The 27,224-nt window shown below is 35.4% G+C and overlaps 1 protein-coding gene across 1 annotated transcript; it reads right to left on the bottom strand.

The window, feature by feature from the left end:
- Nucleotides 1-1,743: 1,743 nt before the first annotated feature.
- Hs6st (heparan sulfate 6-O-sulfotransferase) lies at nucleotides 1,744-27,224 on the bottom strand. Its single transcript, XM_077437703.1, has 8 exons — nucleotides 26,644-27,224; nucleotides 19,141-19,377; nucleotides 12,887-12,984; nucleotides 8,201-8,326; nucleotides 8,045-8,127; nucleotides 7,724-7,965; nucleotides 4,238-4,422; nucleotides 1,744-4,147 (listed from the first exon to the last, which is right to left on the bottom strand). The coding sequence occupies exons 1-8, from the start codon at nucleotides 26,935-26,937 to the stop codon at nucleotides 4,009-4,011; spliced, it is 1,404 nt and encodes a 467-aa protein (XP_077293829.1). The 5' UTR covers nucleotides 26,938-27,224; the 3' UTR covers nucleotides 1,744-4,008.

Raw genomic sequence — 27,224 nt, forward strand, 5'->3', positions numbered from 1 at the left:
TAATGAAAATTCGGCAAAAAATTATAAACGTTTTTCCTACTCATATTTGACTCTTTTGATCCAAGAGTTTGGCGACCCCTGACCTAGACAATCGGATAATATGCATAGAAAACAAACGAAAGATTCTCTGTACAACAAGTTGTACTGTCTGTAATTCCTTTTAAGTATATATTTAAATCAAAGATACAAGTATAAATTCACCCATTGCGAATAACATATAAATACATATATTAATACTTAAAAAATTAGAACAAAGAATTGGTAACGAACTCGTGTGTGTGTGTGTGTGTGTGTGTGTGTCAGAGATTGTAAATAAGAACTCGTTACAAAATATAACTTCACAGTACATTTAAACACTTCATAAATCAGTCTCAAATATATCATCGTAACAATACAAAATAAAATAATCAAACGTACATATTATACTTTATACAAAAAACAAAAAAGAAAAATATCAAATGGTAAAATAATCTTTGGTAAACGGTTACACGCATCACCAACTAACTGATATGAGAAATATAGCACTGGTTTCGTCATCACACCACAAAATACATTACAAAACCGCAAATTCAATTGATAATGATCTCACACAAATGGCACGTCTATCCAGATATGTCTCGAATCGTTTCCGACTCAAATGTGTAAAAAAATCGTACATTTATTATATGCATATAGGCCTGATACAAATGATTAATACCTACAATACTTGATTTTGATCGAGATGTGATATGACAGCTTTCACATGTTGATTTTTCCAATTCAAAACGTACACATATGCAAACAATCATATTAGCAAAACGTCTCAAATCACAAATTAAAACCCTAAAAATCTAACAACCCTCCGTCGACGTACGAAACCTTCATTCGAACGCTTCGTACGCGTATACAACACTAAGCACACATATGTGATATTTACAATTCAACAATTTATATAATATTACATATATATGTATATATAATATATTACGTCATACCGTTCAACTGCAAAACATAGTGAAGAAGCGTCATATGTACAGAAACAGATGCAGAAACCTTTTGTAATAAAATTTAAAACATGCAAATTCATTTGACAAACACTAACGTTGCTATAAACACAGCGACCGTACAATCGTAATATAATTTTTATATTTTTTTTCTCTCTAAACCCTGTGACGAGTATTGTCCACCCATTCTACATCTAAGAGAGTGCTCCGCGAATGAATACACGACGATGACGAGAGAGACACCGACTAATTTTATCAAAACGTTAGAAAAAAATATATATAATTGCACACACAAATAATTCTCTAAAATATATATATATATATATTACACATGGCACGTAATCTATCAGGTAATTTTTATTAAAAGAAATAAAATAAAATAAAAAAAAGCGATAGCTAACATTCAATCGATAAAACTGAGCAACAAAAAAAAATACCAGAGCGGAGACTAACCAATCATTACAAAGTTTAACCCACTGAATTCGAATATGATAATGATTTTTGTAGTTTGGGTCTCCATTACGAGATATGAGGGTTTAAAAAAATGCGCAATTTTTACAGTTTCTTTTGGCTTTTGCGGTCTTGAATTCAAAATCTAGTATTGCTGTGCTCAAATTGAGTATTGGAATCAATAGTCAGATGTTTTTTCTATTGATTGTGATTTTTTATTGTTTTAAAATACTTATAATTAATTTTATAGCGAATTTTAAAAGTCAAAAATATTTATATTTTTTTACAGATTTTTTATCTGTGCTATTTTGCATTTGTTTGGTCAGTTTTTTATTTCATCACGTTCATAAGGATTGGTTTTCTATCTCCATGTTTTTTTTATTTTTATCTAAACGTACTAACTCGAGCGGTAATTGCTAAGAAAGACTTTCGTTCAGTTTCCGTGAGCGTACACTAGAAACGTTGGTGCAAGCGAGATGGCAAGTCCGCCACTTACGCGCTTAAGTGGCGGACTCTAGCTTGCCGTCCCACTTGCACTGCAAACATTGCGCATTTTTTTAAACCCTCATATCTCGTAAAGGAGACCCAAACAACAAAAATCATTATCATAATCGAATTCAGTGGGTCAAACTTAGTAAAGATTGATTAGTCTCCACTATGGTAATTTTTTTTGTTGCTCAGTGTAATAAAAAATGACTATATTATTTTTAAAAAAAAATTAAAAACAGATACTACAGTAAGTTTTTTCTTTCTTTCTATCTTTGTACAGGAAAAAAACCCAAAACCGTATTTATATAATCGTGTTTGTATAGTATGTAAAATTTTTACACAAATGTACAATATAGTGCAGTGCGAATATCAAATATAAGGTGCTAAAGAATCGTCGATGCCTAAAATGTCCAATTTTAGAATTGCCGTAGTAATAATATAATTATAATAAAAATTACTTTTCATAGCCTTAACGAGAATCTAAGGCCTAATCGTTAGAATCCAAACATTATTATATATTATTATATACATACAAAATTTGATCTTAATATTTGTTCAATAAAAGATTAAAATTTTTTTCGTGAATATAGATAGATAAATGTAAATGGATACGAACGAGATTATATCATAATAAAGTTCGATAAAAATTACGTGCGGTAAATCAACAGGGTTCTTCTTATACAGAATGTTCCAACTAATGAATAATCCTCGACCATATTGACATCTGAAACAGGCCTGCTCTTAAAGCTATCAGTTACATAACAGATTGGACTCATTCGAGCCAATCGCTGATTTAACACACACTCGCCATCTACATTTGTATGAATGTATCGCTTTGAGGAATGTAAGTTTAGACGATATATATATCAGACTCAGTGCCGGCCTTACACCTGATGGCGCCATTGGGCAATTTTTTCTAAACATCCCTAGAAAGAACTTTCGCCTTCGGCGCTCTAATCTAAAATTTTGAATGGCTTTTGGCGCTCTAATTTTAAATTTTAAAGCGCCTTTGGCGCATCGTTCGGCGCCCTAACTTATTTGGCGCTCTCGGGCGCCGCCCGACCTAGCCCTCCCCCTAAAACCAGCACTGATCAGACTCAAACTGCCAGCTGATTATTAATATGTAACGGCAAGACATCAACTTGCACCACAAATCAACTAGAGGTTTGAGTCAGATTTAATACAAGCTTATTTTATTTAATATAAGATATATTGAAACGGTATCATATAAAGAAGAGTAGTCAGGCTAAAACAACATACAGTATATCGGGTTCAAACCTCAAGTTGTTTTTAGGCCCGCTTTAAATGTCAAAAGAATTTGATCCTTAAAGCCCTCAACATGAGGCCACCCCCCCCCCCCCCCAACGAATACAGTCAAGCTGTTTGACGATGTTTCATTAAACCTAAGACGAGTTAAGAAAAACAGTGACATTGTGGCAGTTGTAGATCACAAAACACTTTTACACGTGTGTGATTTCAATTTGACTGATTCAGGAGCAGGCCTGGTGTATTCGAGAAGAACGTTATCGCATAACATGACTTATTAATTTATTGCAAGTTACAGTTAATACTGTTGAGTGTATCTTGTGAAACATTCTGAATACTCTATAAACGAGTCAAATGCACGTCAAAATAGAAACTTATCTATAGTCAGTCAACATCGGGAACGTTTTGTATTGAAAAAAACGTCAAAACGAAACGACAGCCGTTAGTCAGTGTTGATATATAAAAACTAGTACGAAAAGGAATGATATGTGGGCATCCGACGTACAAAATAAACGGAGAGAATAAAAACACTAGAGAGACGATAAAACAAGTCTCGTTTACAATTGATATGGGTAATGCGACCAGTCGAAAGTTTTTTTTTTTTTTGTAAAATTGTCGAGATCAAAAATGTTTTTCCAACGTCAAAAGCGATCGGATCAAATATACAATAAAAAAATTTGATTACAAGTAGTAAAGAGGATAGCACGTGAGTGAGTCACGGACAGCGTGATCGAAACATTACTAGGAGTTAAGGCCGTTGTTCAATCAAACGATAGCAACAATCCTGAAAAATAATCCACTTCGTATTGTTTTTGCACGTTTACAAGTGTCTTTCCGTCGTGTTGTCTTCGACATTGTTGTCCCAATCGAACTCGGTGACGCCGTTCCTCGACGCGACCTCACCGAGATGGGCGAACCTCCTCACAAAGTCCGAATCCCTCTTCTTGAGCCCTTCAAACCTAAAAAATAACAACAACATTGAGTACACACACACACACACACTGCATTAACAATACATAATACAAAAAAAAATCATTCATAAATGTTACCGTTGAAACATTAAGCGTTTTGCAAACGCATATAATTCAACGTCTAAATTGTTGATTCTTCTGATTGCCTCCGTCTCCTGGTGAGACAGACTGTTGAGCGTTGAACTGGACACGGTGATGTTGTGTTGCGAAAACGGCAGTGCGAAACGTAAATTGAACGTTTCCTCGAATACGTATTGAGCCACCTAGAAATAAACATATTGTATAAAAGTAAGTGAAAAGTGTACCCAAGCTTTACTGCTCTACTATATTAATTCATTTTAATACTGAATAGGGGCTTCAAAACATGATTTTGTTTTTTTTTTTATTGAACCTATTATAATACACTAGTATTGTGCCCGATGGAATATCATCGCATGGGTTATGGCTAGAAACACGTATTTTGGGCATCTATTTTTGTCAATTTTAGCATTTTCATTTTAGGGCATTAAAAATGTTCATTTTACCATCTATTTTTATGAAGTTTAATTTTAAATAATAAAAAATTTCGATGAATTTTAATAAAATTTATATACATATACATATGTATATACAATTTAAAGACAACACAACAATTAAAAAATAATTGAAAAATTCTAAAATGTTTTGGAATTAAAATTACAATGAAAAAAACATGAATATAAAAATAGAAAGACAAAAAATATGAATATAAAAATATAGTACCAATTAAAATTTATTAAAACTTAACATGGAGCATATTTCTACAGATAATTTTTTGAGACTCGTGCGACGATCGTTAACAATTATATTGTATTTACTGAAATACCTTTCAGCATCCACACTATTGACGGGACACCAAATAGATTTTAGAGCGGCACAACCAAACTCCTCATATTTAATTTTTGTCGCCATCAATAATAGCAATATATCCGGCGTGGATTAACTTTTTATATTCTCTATTAATTGTCTAAAAAGTGACGATATCCTTCCAAACATTCAGCCTCTGTTAATACATTAAACAATGGCAGGTTTCTAAAAACCAAAACTGTTTCTTTAACATTGATATTAGATTTTGAACGTGCCACAGATGGATTGAATAGTTTACTCAATGTTCGGAGGAATAGATTTGTCTCATTTAGTCTTGAGTGCAAGTCTAGTTTTTGAGTATAATTTTATGCAAATTTCACTTTTGTTTGTTATTTTAGCATCTATTCGCATATTTTACGAATTTAGCATCTATTCCGAATTTTAGCATCAATTAAGCATTAATAGCAAAGTGCCCAAAATAGGTGTCTCTAGTGATGAGTCGGTGTTTTTCAAATTAATCATTACTGATTTATTGATACGTCGGCCAAATTTAAATTCTCATCAGAGAGATATGCAAGACTGAGCGATTTTTAAATTTACCAAAAGGTATGGAAATATTGGATGTTTTACGAGAGGGAGCGCTACGTTTTTGGATTTCACGAAAGTGAAATAATAAAAAAAATCTCCCATCCATTTCGAGCACTGCTGAATAGTAAAAAGGTTGACGAATGACTCACAGTGAACTGATTTACAGCCTTAGTTTTAAGTCAAAACAAGTAGTAATTAAACACGTTGGACTGCGATCTACAATAAATCAAAGCTGCCCAAAAGGCGCCCAAAGGCTTTTCGATATTTTTAATGTATTGACGATGTTCAATTTCATGGGATACTAAATATATAATGAACATAATACATCGAAGTGATTTACAGCTTATAAGTAATAAATCGTTTTAACTTGATTATGATTCACTCGCGTGACATAACGTATACAGCTGTCTTAAGGCCAAGTCTAAATGATCCACATCCTAATTTAAATTAATGAATAAAACTTTTCATTTTACAATTTTAATGGTTGATGCACAACTAAGATATGTACACAATTCACCCTTTATATCATACATAGCTATGAGTATGAGTGAACTGACCGTGAACAGAGACTAATCCTATGTGTGTATATCATCGACCTTTACAAAAGAATCTCAAATTTTAAAAACGTCTACAAAAATCATAAACGGTAGAAATACATTTCTAGAATGTCTGAAAAAATGTAGAATATGGCCTAGGCCAGTCATTCTAGTACTTAAAATATTCTTATTTTTATTCCCATCCTAGAAAATTTGAAGACATCAGATCTTAAGAGTTTCAAGGCACCTCACAGAGTGTGTTATTGTGGTTTTTTTTATTAGAACAGTGATGTGCGGTTGTTCCTGTGCGATATTCATGAACAACCGTCTCGTTCTCCGAAGGGTCTCTTAGATTGTATTCGTTGGGGGGGGGTGGCCTCATGTTGAGGGCTTTAAGGGTCAAATTCCTTGACCTTTAAAGCGGGCTTAAAAACCTCACAGAGTTCAGCGGTCGGACTACATGCCATCTCGCTTGCACCAACGCTAGCCACGTTACGACTATCTACACAACGAAAGCATTTCTATTGCAATTACCGCTCGAGTTAGTATGTATAGATAAAAAAAAATATTGAGATATAAAACCAATCCTTATAAACGTGGTGAAATAAAAAAAACTGTCGAAATAAACGCAACATAGCACGAAAAAAATCCGTAAAAAAAAATTTTAACTTTTAAAATTTGCTAGACAATTAATTATAAGTATTTTAAAGCAATGAAATATCACAATCAATAGGAAAAACATCTGACTATTGATTCCAATACTCACTTTGAGCACAGCAATACTAGATTTTTAGTGAAAGACCGCAAAAGCCAAAAAACTGTAAAAATCGCGTATTTTTTTAAACGCTCATATCTCGCAAACGATCACTAACCAACAAAAATCATTATCATATTCGAATTCAGTGGGTCAAACTTAGTAAAGATTGGTTAGTCTCCACTCTGGTATTTTTTTTTTTTGTTGCTCAGTGCTATTACTATACGTATTGTATCAATTTTTTTCCGAAACGACCGTTGAAATTTCAACGGGCAAAACTTAAGTTAAATATAAATATTAAATTGAATATATTTAAAAGGTATTTGAAAAAAATTCAACCGTGTGCGGATCGGACACATGACCGACGATATATTTCTTTTCATTTTTATTTTATTTAATAACTTGACACAGAGCATCGTAACCTGTGGATATTCGCGGCACAAATTGTTTACAACTCGTAGAGTTTGTCAGCTACGTACATACATATGTACTTCATCAGCAGTCGCTAGTTATTCCGTATATGCATAGGGAAAAAATACTAACTAGCATCGGTTTTCTCTCTCGCACGCGATCTCACTCGCACGCATTAGGCCGAAATGCTGTTCGGAGAACACATATTACCCCGGTGCACAGGTTACGATGCTCTGACTTAATATGCCAACACCCATGGGATGATATGTCATCGAGTACAACACTAGTATAAAATATTAATGTTAATTTGTGTAGCATGTGTTAATAAAAAAAAGGAGGGGGGGGGGGGGGGGGGGGCAAATTTTTGTTTTTGATTCATACCCAGGCTTTTGAATCATAATCAGGCCCTGATTCATACCCAAACCAAATTGCCAATGAAACAACATGTACCTTTTGATATTCGGTCAACCCGAAGAAAGCCATGGCGGCTAGATTCCTCTTAGCCGAAGCGAGCATTATGGCATCAGTCTGCGGATTCGGTCGCGACGTCGAATTATAACATCCGACCAGAGCCAGATCAGCGAGCATACGAGTCTGCCTATTAGCGGCCAAATTCGACTGACAGCCTGTGAATTCGGCCAGCGTGACTCCCCTCCACGACTCTCCAGAATAGCACGCCGGCACCTCTGAAGCTGAAACACAACAAAAAACAAACACCTTCAAACACAATCCATCTGAAAACGCATCACAAACATGCATCATCAAACTCACCCGTAGCGGTTCGACCTTGACACCAATGACGAGCCCCTTTCCACGTGGCTCCTCGCTTAACATGACGATACTCCGACAGATACCTGATGCATAAATCGTTCTATTACACACGAATTCTCTTCATAATTAACGTCTTTTTTATTCTTAATACACTACCTAGAAACAGGCTCTCTCAACAGTGTTATGTAAAAGTAGCGTCTCTGCGCCATACGCCCTTCGTGACGGTCAAGTTCACCGTCAACACACGATGTTAACTCGGTGAAATCTGCATGCAGACCACATCTGAAGGATATAAACAAATTAACAATAGGTTTAACTATTAAATAAAAAAAAAGTGAGACTTCCATTCGATAATACCTATATAACAATGGAATAATAAAATTAGATGCCCGTGCGCCAACTGAATACGTAATTTAAGCGTTTATATAGTACGTATATATATTTATATATACCCGGAGACGTGTCGAGCATTGTATATATGTATTATACTAAATGGATCCTGCACGTTTATGCTTTGCGACTGTTAACTAAGAGAGATGCGCTTCCATTCGATGGTGCTCAAACTTGTTAGAGATCCCGTGCAAAGTGAAGCGCACCACGCGTAATTAGTGTAGTCTTAGTCAGGAACTAACCATTCTATTAACTAGTTAGCGTCGATAACTGAAGACAATTCATCACTTCCTGTCATGTCATATTACAACGCATCTGCAGTCACTTTGGGCTTTATTAAAGAGTTATCAGCATGTTGTGTTGGGTCAAATAATGTCACGCTACCCAGTGTCGGACTTACACCCAATGGCGCCCTCGGTCAATTTTTTCTAAACACCCTTAGAAAAAAATTATGAAAAACTGGATTACCATCCTCCTTTTTCCTGGCCTTGGAACCTTGCTACAGTTTCAGGCAGTGTCAGCATAAACATAGAAACCCAAATGTTTGGATATAATTCTTGTAAATTGTGCTGTTTTATAAAATTTAATACAATGAATGAAAGGCTTTTAAATTGAAGTTCATTGCTAATAATATTTACGGTGAGCTTAATTTGAAGATTGGCTTTTTCCAGTAGATTGTTTGAATAGAATTTTAAATGTAGGGCCTTTGGCGCTCTAATTTTAATTTTAAAGCGCTTTTAGCGCATAGAAAGGCGCCCTAACTTATTTAGCGCCCTCGGGCACCACCCGACCCAGCCCCCCCCCCCCCCTAAAACCGGCAATGCCGGAAACGAACTCTGTAGAGGAATTTCTTATGATTCTTGTCACGTCGCGTCCCTAGCTTGTCTCTTAAGAGGGCTGTACACCCGAAACCTTAATTTTGTTACCGTTCCTTTCTTCGATATATATATTGAGTGTATGTATATATTTAGTGAATGCGAGAATATATATCAATATATATATTGAGTGAATGCGACAGTTGCGCTTCGACCAGATAAAACGTATTTTAAATTGACAAAATCGAGGTTTCGTATTCTACTATTTTCTTCTCCAAAACTGGACCAATTTTTAAAAAAATTTCATCATCGGTATGAGAAAGATACTTTCTGTGCATCTATCGGCGTATTTTTTTTAAATTGACCGTTAAATAAGCACGCTGGACTCGTTTCGTGGGTGTAAAAAAGAAGCGATTTTATAGATGTTTGGCGGCTCCTAGCTCCTATAAAAATAATTAATCAAAAAAATAAAACGATAGATGCACCCCAATGGTGGATATCCATAGCATATTAAAAAATAATTTCTCTAGTGCCGTAATTGAGGAAGGGAGAAGTATAGTACGTTTGTATGGACAAGGCGCTGCTGTCCAGCCCTCTTAAACGGATTACTAACAACGTAAGTAGAGATACCAAGTTGAAAGTGAAAATTCGTATATGTACACGTGTTCAGGAAACCTTACTTAAATCTCTGGCATATATAGAAAATGATCGCTGACATGACTCGAGTGAATGGCTCGCAGACCCATCGCCTTGATTTGACTCATGTTGATACTATATTTTAAGTAAATGCCCTCGTTCAGTGTGTTAGATCTTTTAAGACTGTGGATGCATTCTTGCGAGGTGCGAGGAGACACCTCTGTGAGTTATGTAATTGAGTATATATTTAATTAAAATATGTAGAAGTTGTATTCAATTAGCTAATTATCTAAAATTATATAAATAAGTATTGGTGTCACGACAAAACGTCAAACGAAACAACGTCCACGATAAAATGATAACGCTACTAAGGGCGTAGACACACACACAGTGGTACGCGGCATGTGTTAGATAGTTTTGCACATATAAAAAAAACACGTCTGATCCATGCCAGGCCAAAACTCACCTTCTGGAGTGTTTTCAGTGATATATTTTCATTGTACATAGGTTTGACAGATTCCCATATTGGAAGAAATGTAAGGTGTCAAATAATAAGATCGTACGAATTAACAATGACATGAGACACACCCATTTACAGCTGGAATCCAACTAGGCATGCCGTGCCGTACGATTCTGTGTGTCTACGCCTTAAATGGTTACACGACATAATGCTCACAGACAAAATGATTACGCGACATAATGTTCATACACGTGGTGTATGAACATTATGTCAGGTACTATTTCCTAACGCATGCGCGCTTTATGTGTTCATGCGTTGTTGTTGTTTATTTTGTACTTGGTTATGTAGTGTGGTTTTTTTATTTTACATATATACCAGGAAGGCCTTACAGGTAAATCCCAATGCGCCTTCCTGGCCAATTACAAATACAAATGCAGCATTTTTTTATTATAAGTCGTTGAATTGCGAGACACTGAAAAAACTCGCAAATTAACGAGACATCTATGAATTGTACATAAATTTTTATTGTACATCCATCAAATTTCAAATAGTGGTGACATAGTAGGTAGGAAGGATTTTTAGCCAATTTTTTTTTTCCGGGAACCGTTTCAACAATGAAATCAGAGAAAATTGGCAAACTCTGATAGGAAACGATCAACCTGGAGTCACAAATCCAGGTCTGACCAACAGCATACTCTGAAAAATTCATTTTCATTCAGGGATAGAACCCGGCACCTTCTTACACCTTCCGGCACCTTTTTATGAGAACAGTGATGTGCGGTTGTTCTTGTGCGATATTCATGAACAACCGTCTCGTTCTCCGACGAAAGGGTCTCTCAGACTGTATTCGTTGGGGGGGTGGTGGCCTCATGTTGAGGGCTTTAACCCTTTGCCCTTTAACATGCCCTGTACGCGGCTGCTTTTTTGCGGATTTTGTTATCGCGTTTTCGACTATAAATATAGGTTGTAATATTTTATAAATTATTTTAGCCTATATTGAATTTTTTTTGACTACTGCCATCTATTGAATTTGGTAAAGTATACAATTAGTAATATTTTCAACCAAGTTATAAAATTTTAACACGATAGACGGCTCTTATACAGGTTGGAACTTCCAAGACATCTATGCGTGTCTCACGCGCTGAGGGCATGTTCGCTAGGACATGTATAGTAGTCGTACGCGGTGGAAAGGTTAAGGGTCAAATTCCTTGACCTTTAAAGCGGGCTTAGTATGTTCATACACAAAAAATTCATAATTTCATCATAGCCATTTTGTCTGTGAGCATTATGTCGCGAAAACATTTTGTCCATAACCATTTTGTCGTGCACATTGTGCAGTGGCGACGTATTGTTTTTAGATGTTTTGTCTGTATACGTTTCATCATGGAACCGTAAATAGCTTAATTTTATAGGTCTACTTCCAGCTAAGCTTTAATTTGCATTGTATACAAGCCACTTTAAATCTATAAGAGTACTGTGTCGCATCACTATGCAAACGGTCTAATCTACTGAACACACTTACATACATAGATAATATTATGCGGAGATTGGACGACCTTTTTACAATGTAACTGTCTTATAAGGTTAATAACATTAATAACAATCAATGGCTCTGACCTTGACTGAGTGATATAAGCAATTATTAAAAGCTTTTCATCAGCTTCACTTGTTTAAAAACTGTATTAACATATAAAGACATTTCCATTAGTGTATTTAAAAAAATTATAATTTAAGCTATAATCTAATATATAATTTCGAAAGAGACTTTGTATGTAAGGTTTGTTGGGAGCATCGAAAACAAATCAAAGTTTCTATGACGACGATATCAATATATGGTTGAATGTTGAAGCTGTTTATATTACAATTACCGAGCGAAGCCGAGTAAAACAACTAGTTTACAATACAGTGAAAACAATTCGTTTAATAAACACTACAAATCGCCATGTTTAACCTGTTTATATTACAAATACTGAGAGAAGCCGGGTAAAAACGCTAGTTGATAATATTTCGAAAGAGACTTTGTATGTATGTAAGGTTCGTTTAAACGTTGTCAAAGTTTTTATAACGACGATATCAATATATGGTTGAATATTATTTTTTTTCCATTCAAATCAATGTAATAAACAAGCAAATGAATATTTACTATAACTTTCGCCATGTTTAAGCTGTTTATATTACAAATACCGAGCGAATATTACATTTTATATAATATAGTAAAAACAATTCGTTTTATAAACGCTACAAATTTAATAATACTTCATATCAGTTTAATGTATTAATAATTTATAATACAATTATCATTTAACATTCGCACTTATCGTCGCGAATTTTAATGTTCTGTGACTGGGGCGTCATCCGTTGTCCGACGATAACCATTCAAGCGAGCCAAATTCATACCGTCCTCATTAAACGAGCACTGCTCGTGAAAAAGTTGATCATCGATTCTCGAGACGTATATTACCGGCGATGTTTAAACGTTTAAATTGAAATCGTAAGTGCGTCGGGGGGGGTGTAATTTAGTATTCCAGCGCCGACACTCACTTCCATCCTGTCGAATAGCGAGAAAAGAGCCATATCTCGTTGCTGTGCGGCCTGAAACAATGACATCGTTTGCGAGCTCTCTGGCAGTTGCACGGCCTCTGCAACAGACATCACATCTTAATTATTATACATAATAGCGGTTGGATTGTGCATTAAAACAAACCGTAAGTCAAAAAGTCTGGAAGTTATGTCTCGATGCCCTTTGTATGAATCATAATGGCAATTCCTCCACTTTTCTTAAAAATAATGCATGTATTCTTATGAAGGTACGGTAATTTATAAAATATATAATGCTGAAACATCGCATGAAACTATAATGGAAACAACTGCCGTTTGACAACCTTCATTAACCCTCCCTCGCCAAAGTGGGGTATGCAAGTGCCCATATTTTTACGTTTTTCGTAATAACTATGTGGTTTTCAATGCAATATACCCTATATTTCTTGTATTTCTAGAATGAACTACAAGAAATTTATTTTAATAGATTTTGTATGATTTAGAAAAGGGGTGCATCGTAAAAAAATACATTTATACATTTCTACGTTCTAAAGTATGATTTAAAGGCGGTAGCGATAAGTCATGTTTTTGACTGTTCGCTTGCATATTCTTGTTGATTGATTAATCAATGCGAGAGAAAGAGACAGCTATATTTTCGTAAGCTATTGTTTTCGTCGCTTTTGACGCGTGGCTATTGAGTCATGCAGTCGCCTGTTGGCCTTACCTATGTGCGTTCGCGTGTTGATGCTTGTCGTTATTTTTTAATACAAAAATAGTCAAAAACATGCTATAAGACTTTTTTATGTTGATGTATAAAATTATTAATAAGATATATATTGAAACCATTTGTATTGAGATTTATATTGTATTTTGATTAAAAAATACTGGGGTCTTATTCGACCCCGGTTCGGGCCACTCGATCGATCTCGACGCTCCGTCCTTCAAAGGTTAAGAATTACTTCACAAACTTATAGTCGATACGATGTTAACCGAGCATGCTGTCGCATTCGTGCAATGTGTTAAAATATTGTAAGTACGTAAAATAACTTCTTTATTTTTTTTTAATTATTTCTTATTTAACTATATAATATTATTACGATGTACTTTCATGTATGATGCACTGTATTTTGGTCAAGAAATACAACATTGTTCGTGCGTATAATTTGACTTTTATTTTTTGTTAGTTTTTAATTCGTGTTTCGTATGTAAAAATATTTACATTAATAAAATTTTAATACAAAATACGTAAGTTGTTGCAGTGGCCGTCACTGCATCGAAAGTGACTTGATCGAAAGTCGAAAAATCAAGATTTTTCGCATTTTTTATGACAATATGTGAAATAGTCCGTTTACCATGCATATTTACATATGAAGAGCGGGTAGTAAGAGGGTTGCTCTTTAAGTTTCTGGCCTAATAATGAAAAAATAAATATTTATCATCGAAATCGTTCTCAGAACACTTTTACAGCACTTATTCTTTTGTTTACGAGGACTTGAAAAATTCATAGCTGTCAAAAATGGAATCAAAACGTGAACATTTCCGTGCGATTATTTTTCATAACTTTCGACGTGGACTATCAAGGCAAGAGTGCATCGATGAACTTAGTTCTTTATATGGCGATAAAGCACCATTCTACAGCACTGTGAAAAACTGTTATTTATTTATTTATTTATAGTTTTGAACCATTGTGGCATTACAGGAAGAACCTAATGCACCACAATGGCCTACATAAGAAAACAAAAAAAAAAAAAAAAAAAAAAACGAGTTATAACGAATTCAATCGTGGGCGTAGTTCGCTCCAAGACGAATTTAGTGAAGGTCGTCCAAAATCAGCTGTTCCACCAGAAAATGTTGATTCTGTGCGTGAACTGATAGTTCAAGATCGTCATGTGACATACTGGGAGGTTCAGGCATCATTGACCATTAGTATGACACCAATCAATGGCGCCGTCCACACACACGATATCTACTACCGATATTTCCATATCCAGTTCCTAAATAGCAGCCACAGGTTGCAATATGGGAACTGGATATGGAAATATCGGTAGTAGATATCGTGTGTGGACGGCGACAATGGCTACGTCCACACTACCGATATCTAAACCCGATATTTGCGAATTTTTCCATAACCAGTTCTTAAATAGCAACCACAAGTTGCAATATGGGAACTGGATATGGAAAATTCGAGAATATCGGGTGTAGATATCGGTAGTGTGGAAGTAGCGAATAAGATATTGCATGATCATTTGGCTGTAAAAAAGAGTTGTTCGCGTTGGATCCCGCATAATTTGACAATCGCGCAGAAAGGTCTGTTCATACTTAACAGCACTGCACGACTCCGTTTCAAATATGTCATTTTATTACATTTCTATTCATATCTACCTACACGTCGCGGTCACGTCACGCTTACATCACTTTGGCCGAGTGCAAGGCAAAATCGGCTTACTTATACATGACAGGCCATGACGATACGGCGCAATATTGCTTACTTCGTATTGCCGAGTACTTACAATATGAATGCATACACGTGCATTCGTAGCTACGCGTCAGAATACAAGTCGGCAAAAATGTTTCGGCGTTTATCGAACGAAAAATTATGTATAATCGCGTTTTTGTTGGAAGAAGAAGCTCAAGAAGGCAATAAAAAAGCACGGAGGCGTTTTGATGTGCATCCCATGTTAAAAAATAGAAAAACCGAAGGAGAGTTTTGGACACTGTATAAGGAGCTTGTGGATGATGGACAAATTTTTTTTGAATATTTCCATAAAAAATTTAATTTTTTTAAAATATTTGCGCCAAAACCATGTCGAAAGATTGAACAGCTGTCAACTGTCACTATCGATAATTGGTCCAAAACAGCAAAGCGGCAGACTCATGGCACGTAATTCGCGTGTATATTTCCACGATGGCCAAAAAAACGGATACGATACGTTGACGGATGTTGCTGTAAAGTATGAACAGGAAATGTCGGGTACTGATGTAAGCCTGCCGTGACGTAAACGTGACGGTTGGTATGAATATACCCATACAAAACGTACCAAAGAATACTTTTCGTACGGCCGGATACCTGCTGAAGTCGGTACGTGCTGACTAGGTATAAACAGACCTGAAAGAGGCTCGTGTCGATTGGTGCAAGGAAATGTTGCAAAAATACAATCACGGTGCAACAAATGCTGTGTATAACATCTGCACAGGTGACGAATCATGGATCTATGCATATGAGCCCGAAACAAAACAGCAGTTCACAGTATGGGCCTTCCAAGAAGAATCAAACCCAACAAAAGTTGTTCGCGCACGAAGCAAATGATCGCCTGTTTTTTCGGAAAAACTGGACATTTCACAACCGTACCATTGGTGGAACGTATGTATATAGAACGGTCTACGAATTCTGAATGGTACACAACCATTTGTTTGCCAGAAGTCTTCGGAGAAATAAGGAAAACCAGCCGCCAAAGACGAATCATTCTCCATGATGACAATGCGAGCTCTCACACATCAGCTCAAACAACGCGCCTATTTGAGCACTCAACACATCGAATTGATGGGTCATCCACCGTACAGCCCTGATTTGGCACCCAATGACTTCTTTTAATTCCAGCACATCAAAAATAAATTACGTGGTCAACGATTTTCGACGCCCGAAGAAGCGATTGATGCGTTCAAAACGCTTGTTTTGGAGGTACCTCAATCGGATTGGAAAAAGTGCTTCGAAAATATGTTCCAACGCATGCAAAAGTGTATTAATAATCTTCATGGAGAATATTTCGAAAAACAATAAAACCAATATCGATGATAAATATTTGTTTTTTCATTATTAGGCCAGAAACTTAGAGAGCAACCCTCGTATTACCATACATATGTTACACCGAATCCATGAAATTGTCTATTACAAGCATTCGGCAAGAGAATTGCCGAATGCGTGAAAAATGCAAGCACGTTGCCCAGTTCACGGATTCCGTAAATTCTTTGCCGAATGCGTGAACTGGACAGCGTGTTATATTATAACCAAGTGTCAAAGTGACAGCTGAATAAGGATGTTTAATTTAGTTTAATTTACATATTATTATGTATAATATGACTACATACATATGTTTCACTGTTAAAATATTGATCAAAATGTATAAAAATGACATTAATTTATGTATAAGTCATATGAGATGATCGAAACAAATGTATGTAGTCATATTATACATAATAATATGTAAATTAAACTAAATTAAACATCCTCATTTAGCAGTCACTTTGACACTTGTCCACGCTGTCCAGTTCTAAAAAACAACACCGAAGCGCTGCTGTCTATTTGCCGACTCCATGCTTTGAGCAGACAAATTCTTGCCGAATACACGCATTCGCCAAAAAATTTGCCAAATCTGTGAACTGGGCAACATGCTTGCATTTTTCACGCATTCGGCAATTCTCTTGCCGAATGCGTGTAATAGACAATTTCACGGATTCGGTGTAACACATACATTCTTTTCGATCTTTCGAAGCAGTGACCCAGACCCAAGTTGTTGATATTATTAATTTATATTTATGGAATACGTATACATTTTATATTAATGGAAATTTATATTTTTTTAGACGATAAAAGTAATTGTCAACGTCATGTTATGGCCAGCAAAACTTACAGTAATATTATTAAGCTTTGAAGGATGGGGCGTCAAGATCGAACGAGTGTCCTGAACCGGGGTCGAGTGAGACCCCAGTATTTTTTAATCAAAATACAGCTTTTCCCGATACAAATGGTTTCAATATATATCTTATAAATCATTTTATACATCAACATAAAAAAGTTTTAGTCCTATAGCATGTTTGTGACTATTTTTGTATTAAAAAATAACGACAAGCATCAACACGCAAACGCACATAGGTAAGGCCAACAGACGACTGTATGACTCAATAGCCACGCGTCAAAAGCGACGAAAACAATAGCTTACGTAAATATAGCTGTCTCTTTCCCTCGCATTGATTCATCGATCAACAAGAATATGCAAGCGAACAGTCAAAAACATGACTTATCGCTACCGCCTTTAAATCATACTTTGGAACGTAGAAATGTATAAATGTATTTTTTTACGATGCACCCCTTTTCTAAATCATACAAAATCTATAAAAATAAATTTCTTGTGGTTCATTCTAGGAATACAAGAAATATAGGGTGTATAGCTTTGAAAAACCACATAGTTATTACGAAAAACGTAAAAATAGGGGCACTTGCATACCCCCACTTCGGTGAGGGAGGGTTAGAGACCTTGCATTGAATTATATCGTAATACTATTACATAGTTAAATAAGAAATCATTAAAAAAAAATAAAGATACTATTTTACGTCCTTACAATGCAACAACACATGGCACGAATGCGACAGCATGCTCGGTTCTCGTAAGACTCGCGCCTACATCAGACCAACTATAGTATTAATTTTACTCGCCAAACCAATTACACTGTTCGACACGAAAAATGGTTCAGAGACGAGCTTATTGATAACTAGCTTACCTCGATAAAATAAACGAATTTTTGTTATTAATCCACAAGAATAGTCGAAATATGATTTTTCTAAGTGCAATTTTATTTAATTCTCATATAAAGACAATTTAATATAATTAATACAATTCAGATTCGTGTAAATACGAGTAAATACTAGTACGAGCTTTTAGCTCGCAATTTTACCGATTTAAATTTCAGCACACTTCAAATTAATCCTTTTAAACGAAAACAAAAAATAGTGTGGCCAGAACACCATCCCAATAAACATGTTTCAATAGAAAATACTCAATATAAAATAGTATTAACAGTGGGAAAAAATCCCAAATGAAAATACGTACTTTTGACTTTTGATTTGAACTGGACGACTACTTAGAGATTTGAAAGCTGAAAAGTACTACAAATGAAAGATAAAATACCCGACTATAGATTCCAATATTCATTTTGAACAGGAAATTGACATATTTTGAGACAGCGACCGAACAACACCAAAATATATGTGCAAAAATCGCGCGTTTTAAAATCACATATATCCCCGAATCTCGATCCAATCAACATTTTTTATTACCAGATTCGTGTTCACTGGGCATAGATCTATAAGAAATGTCATATCTCGTCTCTGAACCATTTTTCGTGTCGAACAGTGTTAATCCGGATCCGGATGTTAGCCCGGATAATCAGGGTTGTACTGTAATCTGACACTTGCATACAATTCCTAGACAGAATTCCAGACCTTTTTCACACCCAGCGTGCATCTCCGACTTCTTAACTACCTTCAAATCGAGATCCATGACCAGGTGCTTGCCGAACGACGTCCCTCCAGTCTTCTGTATGTGTAGAAACACCATAACGTCATGCGCATCGATATCGAACTGAAAGTCGTCGTGCAAGACTTCATCGTAGCTCATGCCCGGCTTGGAGAGGCTCGCCGGCAGTGGTCTCCCCAGATTGTCCTGATAGCCGGCTAACGACACGTCGTTAAAGCGATCCCGGCCCGACAGCGCGCAGACCTGTTGAATTGAAAGTGCACGCTCGATTATAAAACATACGAAATTGGCCGTGCGGACACACTCCACTGTGGAAGGATATACACGTAATTACAACGGCGACGATCCTCATAAAGAGGATGTTCACATTGAAATACATATAAATATATATATGTATGTACATATCTGGTATAATTTGCATATGTTGTAATTATGCATTATCGAGGCGTTGAACTTTAGCTGTTGATGGATTATTTTTTGTTGTTGGCGGAATTCGACTTCGCAATTCATATTCGAGCGTATATTATGTGTAATATACGTATGAGTTTTATTTTAGTTTGTTATTATAATGTTTGATGCAAACCATATGTTGATATGGTTAACAGATTGAAATGTTGTATTTTTTTTATCGTATGTTTGTGTCGGTTGTATTTTTAGTCGACTTATCTATTGTATTTATATACATTTATATTATTGTAACTATTAAACAATATAACTGATATGTGTATGTATGGACTAGGCGCCATCCGGCTTAAAATTCCTATATACAATGTATTTGATATTTATAAACAAGCAGCGTGGACTAGAGGTTAGCATATTATGCTTCACGGTTATAACTTTGTTTTGTTTGTGACTCCAGGTCGATCGTTTCCTATCCGAGTTTGCCAATTTTAATAACTTAAATTTAGCCGACGTATCAATAAATCAGTGATGATTAATTTGAAAAACCCTGACTCATGATACACCAAGATGTCAATTTATTATGAATACATATAATATATGTATATATGAAAACTTTTGAAGATACTCTTCTTCGAACAGTGGCCCATCAGCCAGCGGCGTGGACTAGTAGTTAGCATATTATGCTTTCTAGCAGAGTGGTCACGGTTCGATTCCTACTAGTAGCTGCTGGCCAGACCTTGATTTGTGACTCCAGATTGATCGTTTCCTATCAGAGTTTGCTAATTTTAAGAACTAAAATTTAGCCAACGTATCAATAAATTAGTAATGATTAATTTGAAAAACCCTGACTCATCACACACTAAGATGTCAATTTATTATGAATACATATAATATATGTATGTATATATGAAAACTTTTGAAGATACTCTTCTTCGAACAGTGGCCCATCAGCCAGCGGCGTGGGCTAGTAGTTAGAATATTATGCTTTCGAGAAGAGTGGTCACAGTTGCGTTCCCACTAGTAGCTACTGGCCAGACTTTGGTTTGTGACTCCAGGTCGATCGTTTCCTATCCGAGTTTGCCAATTTTAATAACTTAAATTTAGCCGACGTATCAATAAATCAGTAATGATTAATTTGAAAAACCCTGTCTCATCACAAACCAAGATGTCAATTTATTATGAATACATATAATATATGTATGTATATATGAAAACTTTTGAAGATACTCTTCTTCGAACAGTGGCCCATCAGCCAGCGGCGTGGGCTAGTAGTTAGAATATTATGCTTTCGAGCAGAGTGGTCACAGTTGGGTTTCCACTAGTAGCTGCTGGCCAGACTTTGGTTTGTGACTCCAGGTCGATCGTTTCCTATCCGAGTTTGCCAATTTTAATAACTTAAATTTAGCAGACGTATCAATAAATCAGTGATGATTAATTTGAAAAACCCTGAATTATCATACACTAAGATGTCAATTTATTATGAATACATATAATATATGTATGTATATATGAAAACTTTTGAAGATACTCTTCTTCGAACAGTGGCCCATCAGCCAGCGGCGTGGGCTAGTAGTTAGAATATTATGCTTTCGAGCAGAGTGGTCACAGTTGCGTTCCCACTAGTAGCTGCTGGCCAGACTTTGGTTTGTGACTCCAGGTCGATCGTTTCCTATCCGAGTTTGCCAATTTTAATAACTTAAATTTAGCCGACGTATCAATAAATCAGTAATGATTAATTTGAAAAACCCTGTCTCATCACAAACCAAGATGTCAATTTATTATGAATACATATAATATATGTATGTATATATGAAAACTTTTGAAGATACTCTTCTTCGAACAGTGGCCCATCAGCCAGCGGCGTGGGCTAGTAGTTAGAATATTATGCTTTCGAGCAGAGTGGTCACAGTTGGGTTTCCACTAGTAGCTGCTGGCCAGACTTTGGTTTGTGACTCCAGGTCGATCGTTTCCTATCCGAGTTTGCCAATTTTAATAACTTAAATTTAGCCGACGTATCAATAAATCAGTAATGATTAATTTGAAAAACCCTGTCTCATCACAAACCAAGATGTCAATTTATTATGAATACATATAATATATGAAAACTTTTGAAGATACTCTTCTTCGAACAGTGGCCCATCAGCCAGCGGCGTGGGCTAGTAGTTAGAATATTATGCTTTCGAGCAGAGTGGTCACAGTTGGGTTCCCACTAGTGACTGCTGGTCAGACCTTGGTTTGTGACTCCAGGTCGATCGTTTCTTTTTTTTTCAGATTTTTATTGAAATGGTTCCTGTAAAATTGGCATCTCCTTTCCTGAATCTCTTGCTAAACTCAATTTATTCAGCGTCTTGAGGTTCGCCAATTTGATTATAAAATGCTGCAAAAATGTCTCCATGTGGATGTTTGTATGAATTCGCATTGTATAGAATGCTTATGTATATCGATTGTATTGTATCTGTATTAGTACAGTCGTCGCTTTGGAGCGATCTATAAAAGCGAGTGTTCATGTTCTATGAAATAAAATAAATAAAATATCCAATGTCTGGCCAGCAACACCGAGCCAGGGAATGAACCCATGCCCCTACAGTTGAAAGCATTATACACTAACCACTGAGCTATGTATGTATGTTGCTGTTTAGTATATTTATAAATAATTAAGAAACGCCCAGTATTTATTATTTACTATTTTATTTTAGCATTTATTTGTTTACTACTGACTGAGTAGCTCAGGGTGGACAAAAATTGGAGAATTACTTATTCAGAAAATGTTTGTAGTCAAATTCTAAATTAAAAACTGTAAATTTTCGCACTTAATGAACAAACTTTATATACATATGTTACGGTCTATGTATTAAATCCGCTTATTATTGATAACAGCTGCTTAGTGTTGTGAATAATATTATTATTTTTAATTTTTAGTCAAACCTGACCTAACCTAACACTTTCTTAATCTTATTAATCACATTAACATGTTAATATAAATAAATAGGCAGGTTATTACATTTCATGTATCATAAATATACGTATGTATGTATATGAATGAATTTTTGTGTGTTTGTTTAAGTGCTATACAAATCTACAGTTTTTAATCCCTAGCTTAGACCATAGACAGTCCTTTTGAGAATTATTTCAAATTTTATCTACCTGAGCAATGCCCGGCCAGATATTGTCTTATTATTTTATTTTAACTATTTAATTACAAATATATTGAAAATTATCTGTATTTTTTTTTAAGGTAAAGAAAATTTTTATGTACCTACGTATAATTAAACTATTAAATAAATAATAAGAAAAAATAAAATATATATAAACAACGGCATATAGCCCACTATCGAGTAATGAAATTATCATAATTAAATATTCAGTGTTCCGGATATCAAAATGCTTCATTGAATGTACAATGAGTTTATCGGTAAACAATATGTTCGACTTAAAATGAAATTCAAATATGGACACATTTTCAATTCTAGACTTTTATTTACTTTGTTTCGATTACATTATAATTAGCTCAATACTAACAACCATCGTCAATTGAAAATACCAAATTTTCATTTTAATATCACTTTATATAATAATTTTAATAAATTAAGGTACTTGTTCAATAGTTAGGCTCACGTCATAAACGCGCAAGAATATTGATTTTAACCCTTTGAATGCTGACCAACGCCGATCGGCGTTCTGCCGACAAGTCCATGGGCCTGATAAACGCCGATAGGCGTTGTATATTGAGCATGTACCAAGTAAACAAGAATACTACCTGCTAAGCCTTTCCAGATAGCATTGAACATGGGTCGTGTAATCCGTGTCAATGTTCATAAAGACTGGTTTACACCGGAATTTCTGAATTTATAACCATAGCAGAATTTCCCGATGGAAATCCTTAACTGCTGAGTATTTTAGATTGTGGCTTGGCATTTAGATTGTGAGCATTACATTTTAACAACAATGAAGAAGATGGAACTAGTTTTGGAAAAATACATTCATTAATAGACTTGTTTTGTTTATTTCATATTGTTGCAAGATACATTAGAGTCTAAACACGCCTTTGCAAAACGCGAAATCCTCGTCGGTAGTTATCTAGGGTTTGTTTGGATCAGCTAAAATTTTTATACCTGTTTTCTATTGGATTTCTAAGTAATTCTAATTGGAAATGTGGGCGAAATTTTCAACAGAAATCACTCAAAGGGTTAAAGGACTATCGAAATCGAATAGATAAGATTATATTGCGAATTATACCGACACGAATTGCTACCGACTCATGTAATAAAACATGATGTTGTTGGATTAAATTTCAACGACTGCGGTTAACATTATCACAATGAAAAAACACGCTCAAATATAATCCATCTCCAAACAGACGCTCAACTAGCAAATAAATATTTGACTAAAGATCGTAAGTGCGAATTTTTTAATATTTACCGTTCTCAAGCTTCATCTTCTCGGCGTGCACATTTTTTGTATTACATAAACGAACGTTATATTTACGAAATCGCAATTAGATTACACGAGGTAAGTGAAAACTCGCAAAAAATAAAATTGGCATGCCTCGGTGAAAGCATTTAGACGAGAAGAGCTTGCCAATTTTCGCACGTACATATTATAAACAGTTAAATGGCAAACGAAATATAAATTGATTCATATGAGAACCAATTTATATACATCAATGTGAGTGCAGAGCTCGGCCGAGCTGAGATTATTGTTTGATAATGGCTATTTAATCGTATACATACGTATGTATACTGTAGTGTTTGGAAAACGACGAAAATCTAACTGACCGAAGCTATAACGCAAATCTTGTTTTATAATTTAAAGACGTTGTTACAAGTTCAATTGCAATACCGAGTAGTCGTCAATGAAAGTGTTTTGTAAGCATATGTACAATCATTGACCGTGTGAATCATTGTTCTGGGTAAATTAATTATGATTAGGTTGAATCAAAGCCAAATTTGAATTATTTAGTGAAAGAAATCAAGAAATGAGAGGTTTTTTACGTTACTGAAGAAAAAAATAAGAGATGTGTTTAAAAGGTAGAATAAGGGCGAAAACACACTGAGTGGTATGGGACGTCATGTGTCCTTGGCTTCATATCCATATCCTATATGTATTTCTTCAAATATGGGCGCCAGGTTCGATCCCAGGGCCGGAGAAAAAATGAATTTTTCAGAGTATGCTGTTGGTCAGACCTGGATTTGTGACTCCAGGTTGATCGTTTCCTATCAGAGTTTGCCAATTTTCTCTGTTTTCATTGTTGAAATGGTTCCCAGAAAAAATTGGCTAAAATCCTTCCTATACAATATGTCATCTATAATTTGTGATTGATTAATGTGCAATAAATAAGTTTGTGTACAATTTGATAGATGTCTCATTGATTTGCAAGTTTTTCAGTGTCTCGTAATTCAGTGACATATATAAAAATGCTGCATTGTAATTGGTCAGGAAGATGCATTGGGGTTTACCTGTAAAGCCTTCCTGGTATATATGTAAAAAAATGAATAAATAAATAAAAATAAAATAACGGTGACGCTAAGCAGAAACTAAACGACCGAGCTATGCTGCTGGCTTTTTTATATAGATAATATATACCAGGAAGGCCTAACAGGCAGACCCCAATGCACCTTCCTAGACAATTAATTACAAACATTGCAGCATTTTTATTACATAAATCGCTGTATTTCGAGAGGCTGAAGAAAACGAAATTATCAATTAATTAAGCCATAGAGACTACGGACTATGCATTTAGACTTGGACTTGGACTATGAACTATGCATTTAGACTTGCACATAAATTTTTACATATTGTACATAAATAAAATTCGGATATTGGTGACATAGTACTAGGGTAGGATGATTTGATGGAGGAACCGTTTCAAAAATGTTAAATTGATAAATTGAATTAAATTAAATAGATAAATTGGCAAACTCTGTTAAGAAACGATCGATTTGAAATCACAAATACCTAGTCTGACTAGCAGTATTAAAGATAAGCACGGGATCGAACCACGTAACCTCTCTGTGCAAAACATAATCACCAGCAGCTATAAACTCCAGGGGGTGATTTTTGGGACTGTGTATCATGAATATGGGCTAGGAGTGCTGCGTTTTTTTCACGTTTGAAAGTATTTAAAAAAAAACACGTACCACGTCCCGCTCTGTGTATTTTCGGCCTAAAGATTTTTAATTCAAAATGGCCGAATTTAATATATAATTTTTGAAAGAGACTTTGTATGTATGTTTGTGTGTTTGGTTCGTAGAATCCGTGACGTCCAATTTAATAAAAAAACAAATGAATATAAAATGTTTACTATTAGATTGGCCATGTTTAAGCGGTTTATATTACAAATACCGAGCGAAGCTGGGCAAAAATACTAGTGTGCTATAATTTGCATATAACTGATAAGATGTTATTATTAATTCATTTCAATTGTAAATATTATTATATTTTTAACATTAAACAAATATACATATAATAAGAGGTTCCAATTTTTCAAATTAATTTTGAGATAATTTTTATTTGCAAACCAAAAATATATTTTGGAAAATATTATACACATAATAACATTGATAAAAAACAACTATACACATTAGTAACTAAAAGTTTTTATATTTTATTATCTTTTCATACAAAAATTAATAATATAAAAATACTTGATATTTTTATCTTGCAGCTGACTAATATTTTATCATATAATAAAATAAACTTTTTAACATTTTCATATTTCATATTTAACATTTTGATTTTTTTTTTTGGTCATGGTAACAAATTGAGTTTATCTGAGATGTTGTTATGATCTAATATGAAAAATAAAATAAATTATTTGAATGGTAGAAAAATTTCACTAGAAATTTCTTTCGACGATTTTCATGTCTTATAATGTATATAAAAAAATATTCGTGTGGTTTGAATCCATTTTGCAAAGCTTTATGAAATTTTTTTTCATATACTACATATGTATGATAATATTATTTTCATATATGCACTTGTGTAAAATATGAGGTTTGATTGATTAATATGAGCTTTTTCGACCAAATAAATAAATTGAAACAAATGAATGGCATTTGTTTGAAAAAGTTGTTTACATGGGGATTTGACAGATGGGGCTGGGCGTACCTGGTCGGGGCAAAAGTATCCGAAGGCGAAGAAGCCGAAGAGTGCGAGCGAGCAGCAGAGCAGTCCCAGGCGTCTGAGGGCGGCGCGCGGCTCCATGCGAGAGGTGGGGGGGGGCGCGACGGGGGCCGGGGCCGGGGGCGGAGCGCCCAGCAGCGGCTGCTTCGAGTCGCACTCGTAATCGAACTCGTTGGCGTTGGCGCTGCTGGCGGGCGCCCACACGTGCACCTGCACCGACACCGCGCCGCCGACTCCGACTCCGACTCCGACTCCACCGCCTCCCACACAAACCCGCATCACAACACTCCGCTCCTCTCCGCTCCACTCTCCACTCGCCCCTCACCCCTCACCCCTCAACCCCCACCCCCACCCCATCCCTCCGCCACTGCTGCCAACTCGCACTCTGACAGCTCTGCGATTGCGCAACCTGATACTCCCTGAATCCCTCCTGATATCCGCTTCCCCTTATTTAGCTGCCACTGCTGCGTGGGACGATTTTTATTTTGCCTAATGCTAATACAAACGTACTACGTAAACGCTCTTGCATCATCAAACTGCCTACCGCGAACTCGCATGAATGATGT

This window comes from Arctopsyche grandis, chromosome 9 (genome assembly GCF_051622035.1).
Source record: "Arctopsyche grandis isolate Sample6627 chromosome 9, ASM5162203v2, whole genome shotgun sequence".
Taxonomy (NCBI): domain Eukaryota; kingdom Metazoa; phylum Arthropoda; class Insecta; order Trichoptera; family Hydropsychidae; genus Arctopsyche; species Arctopsyche grandis.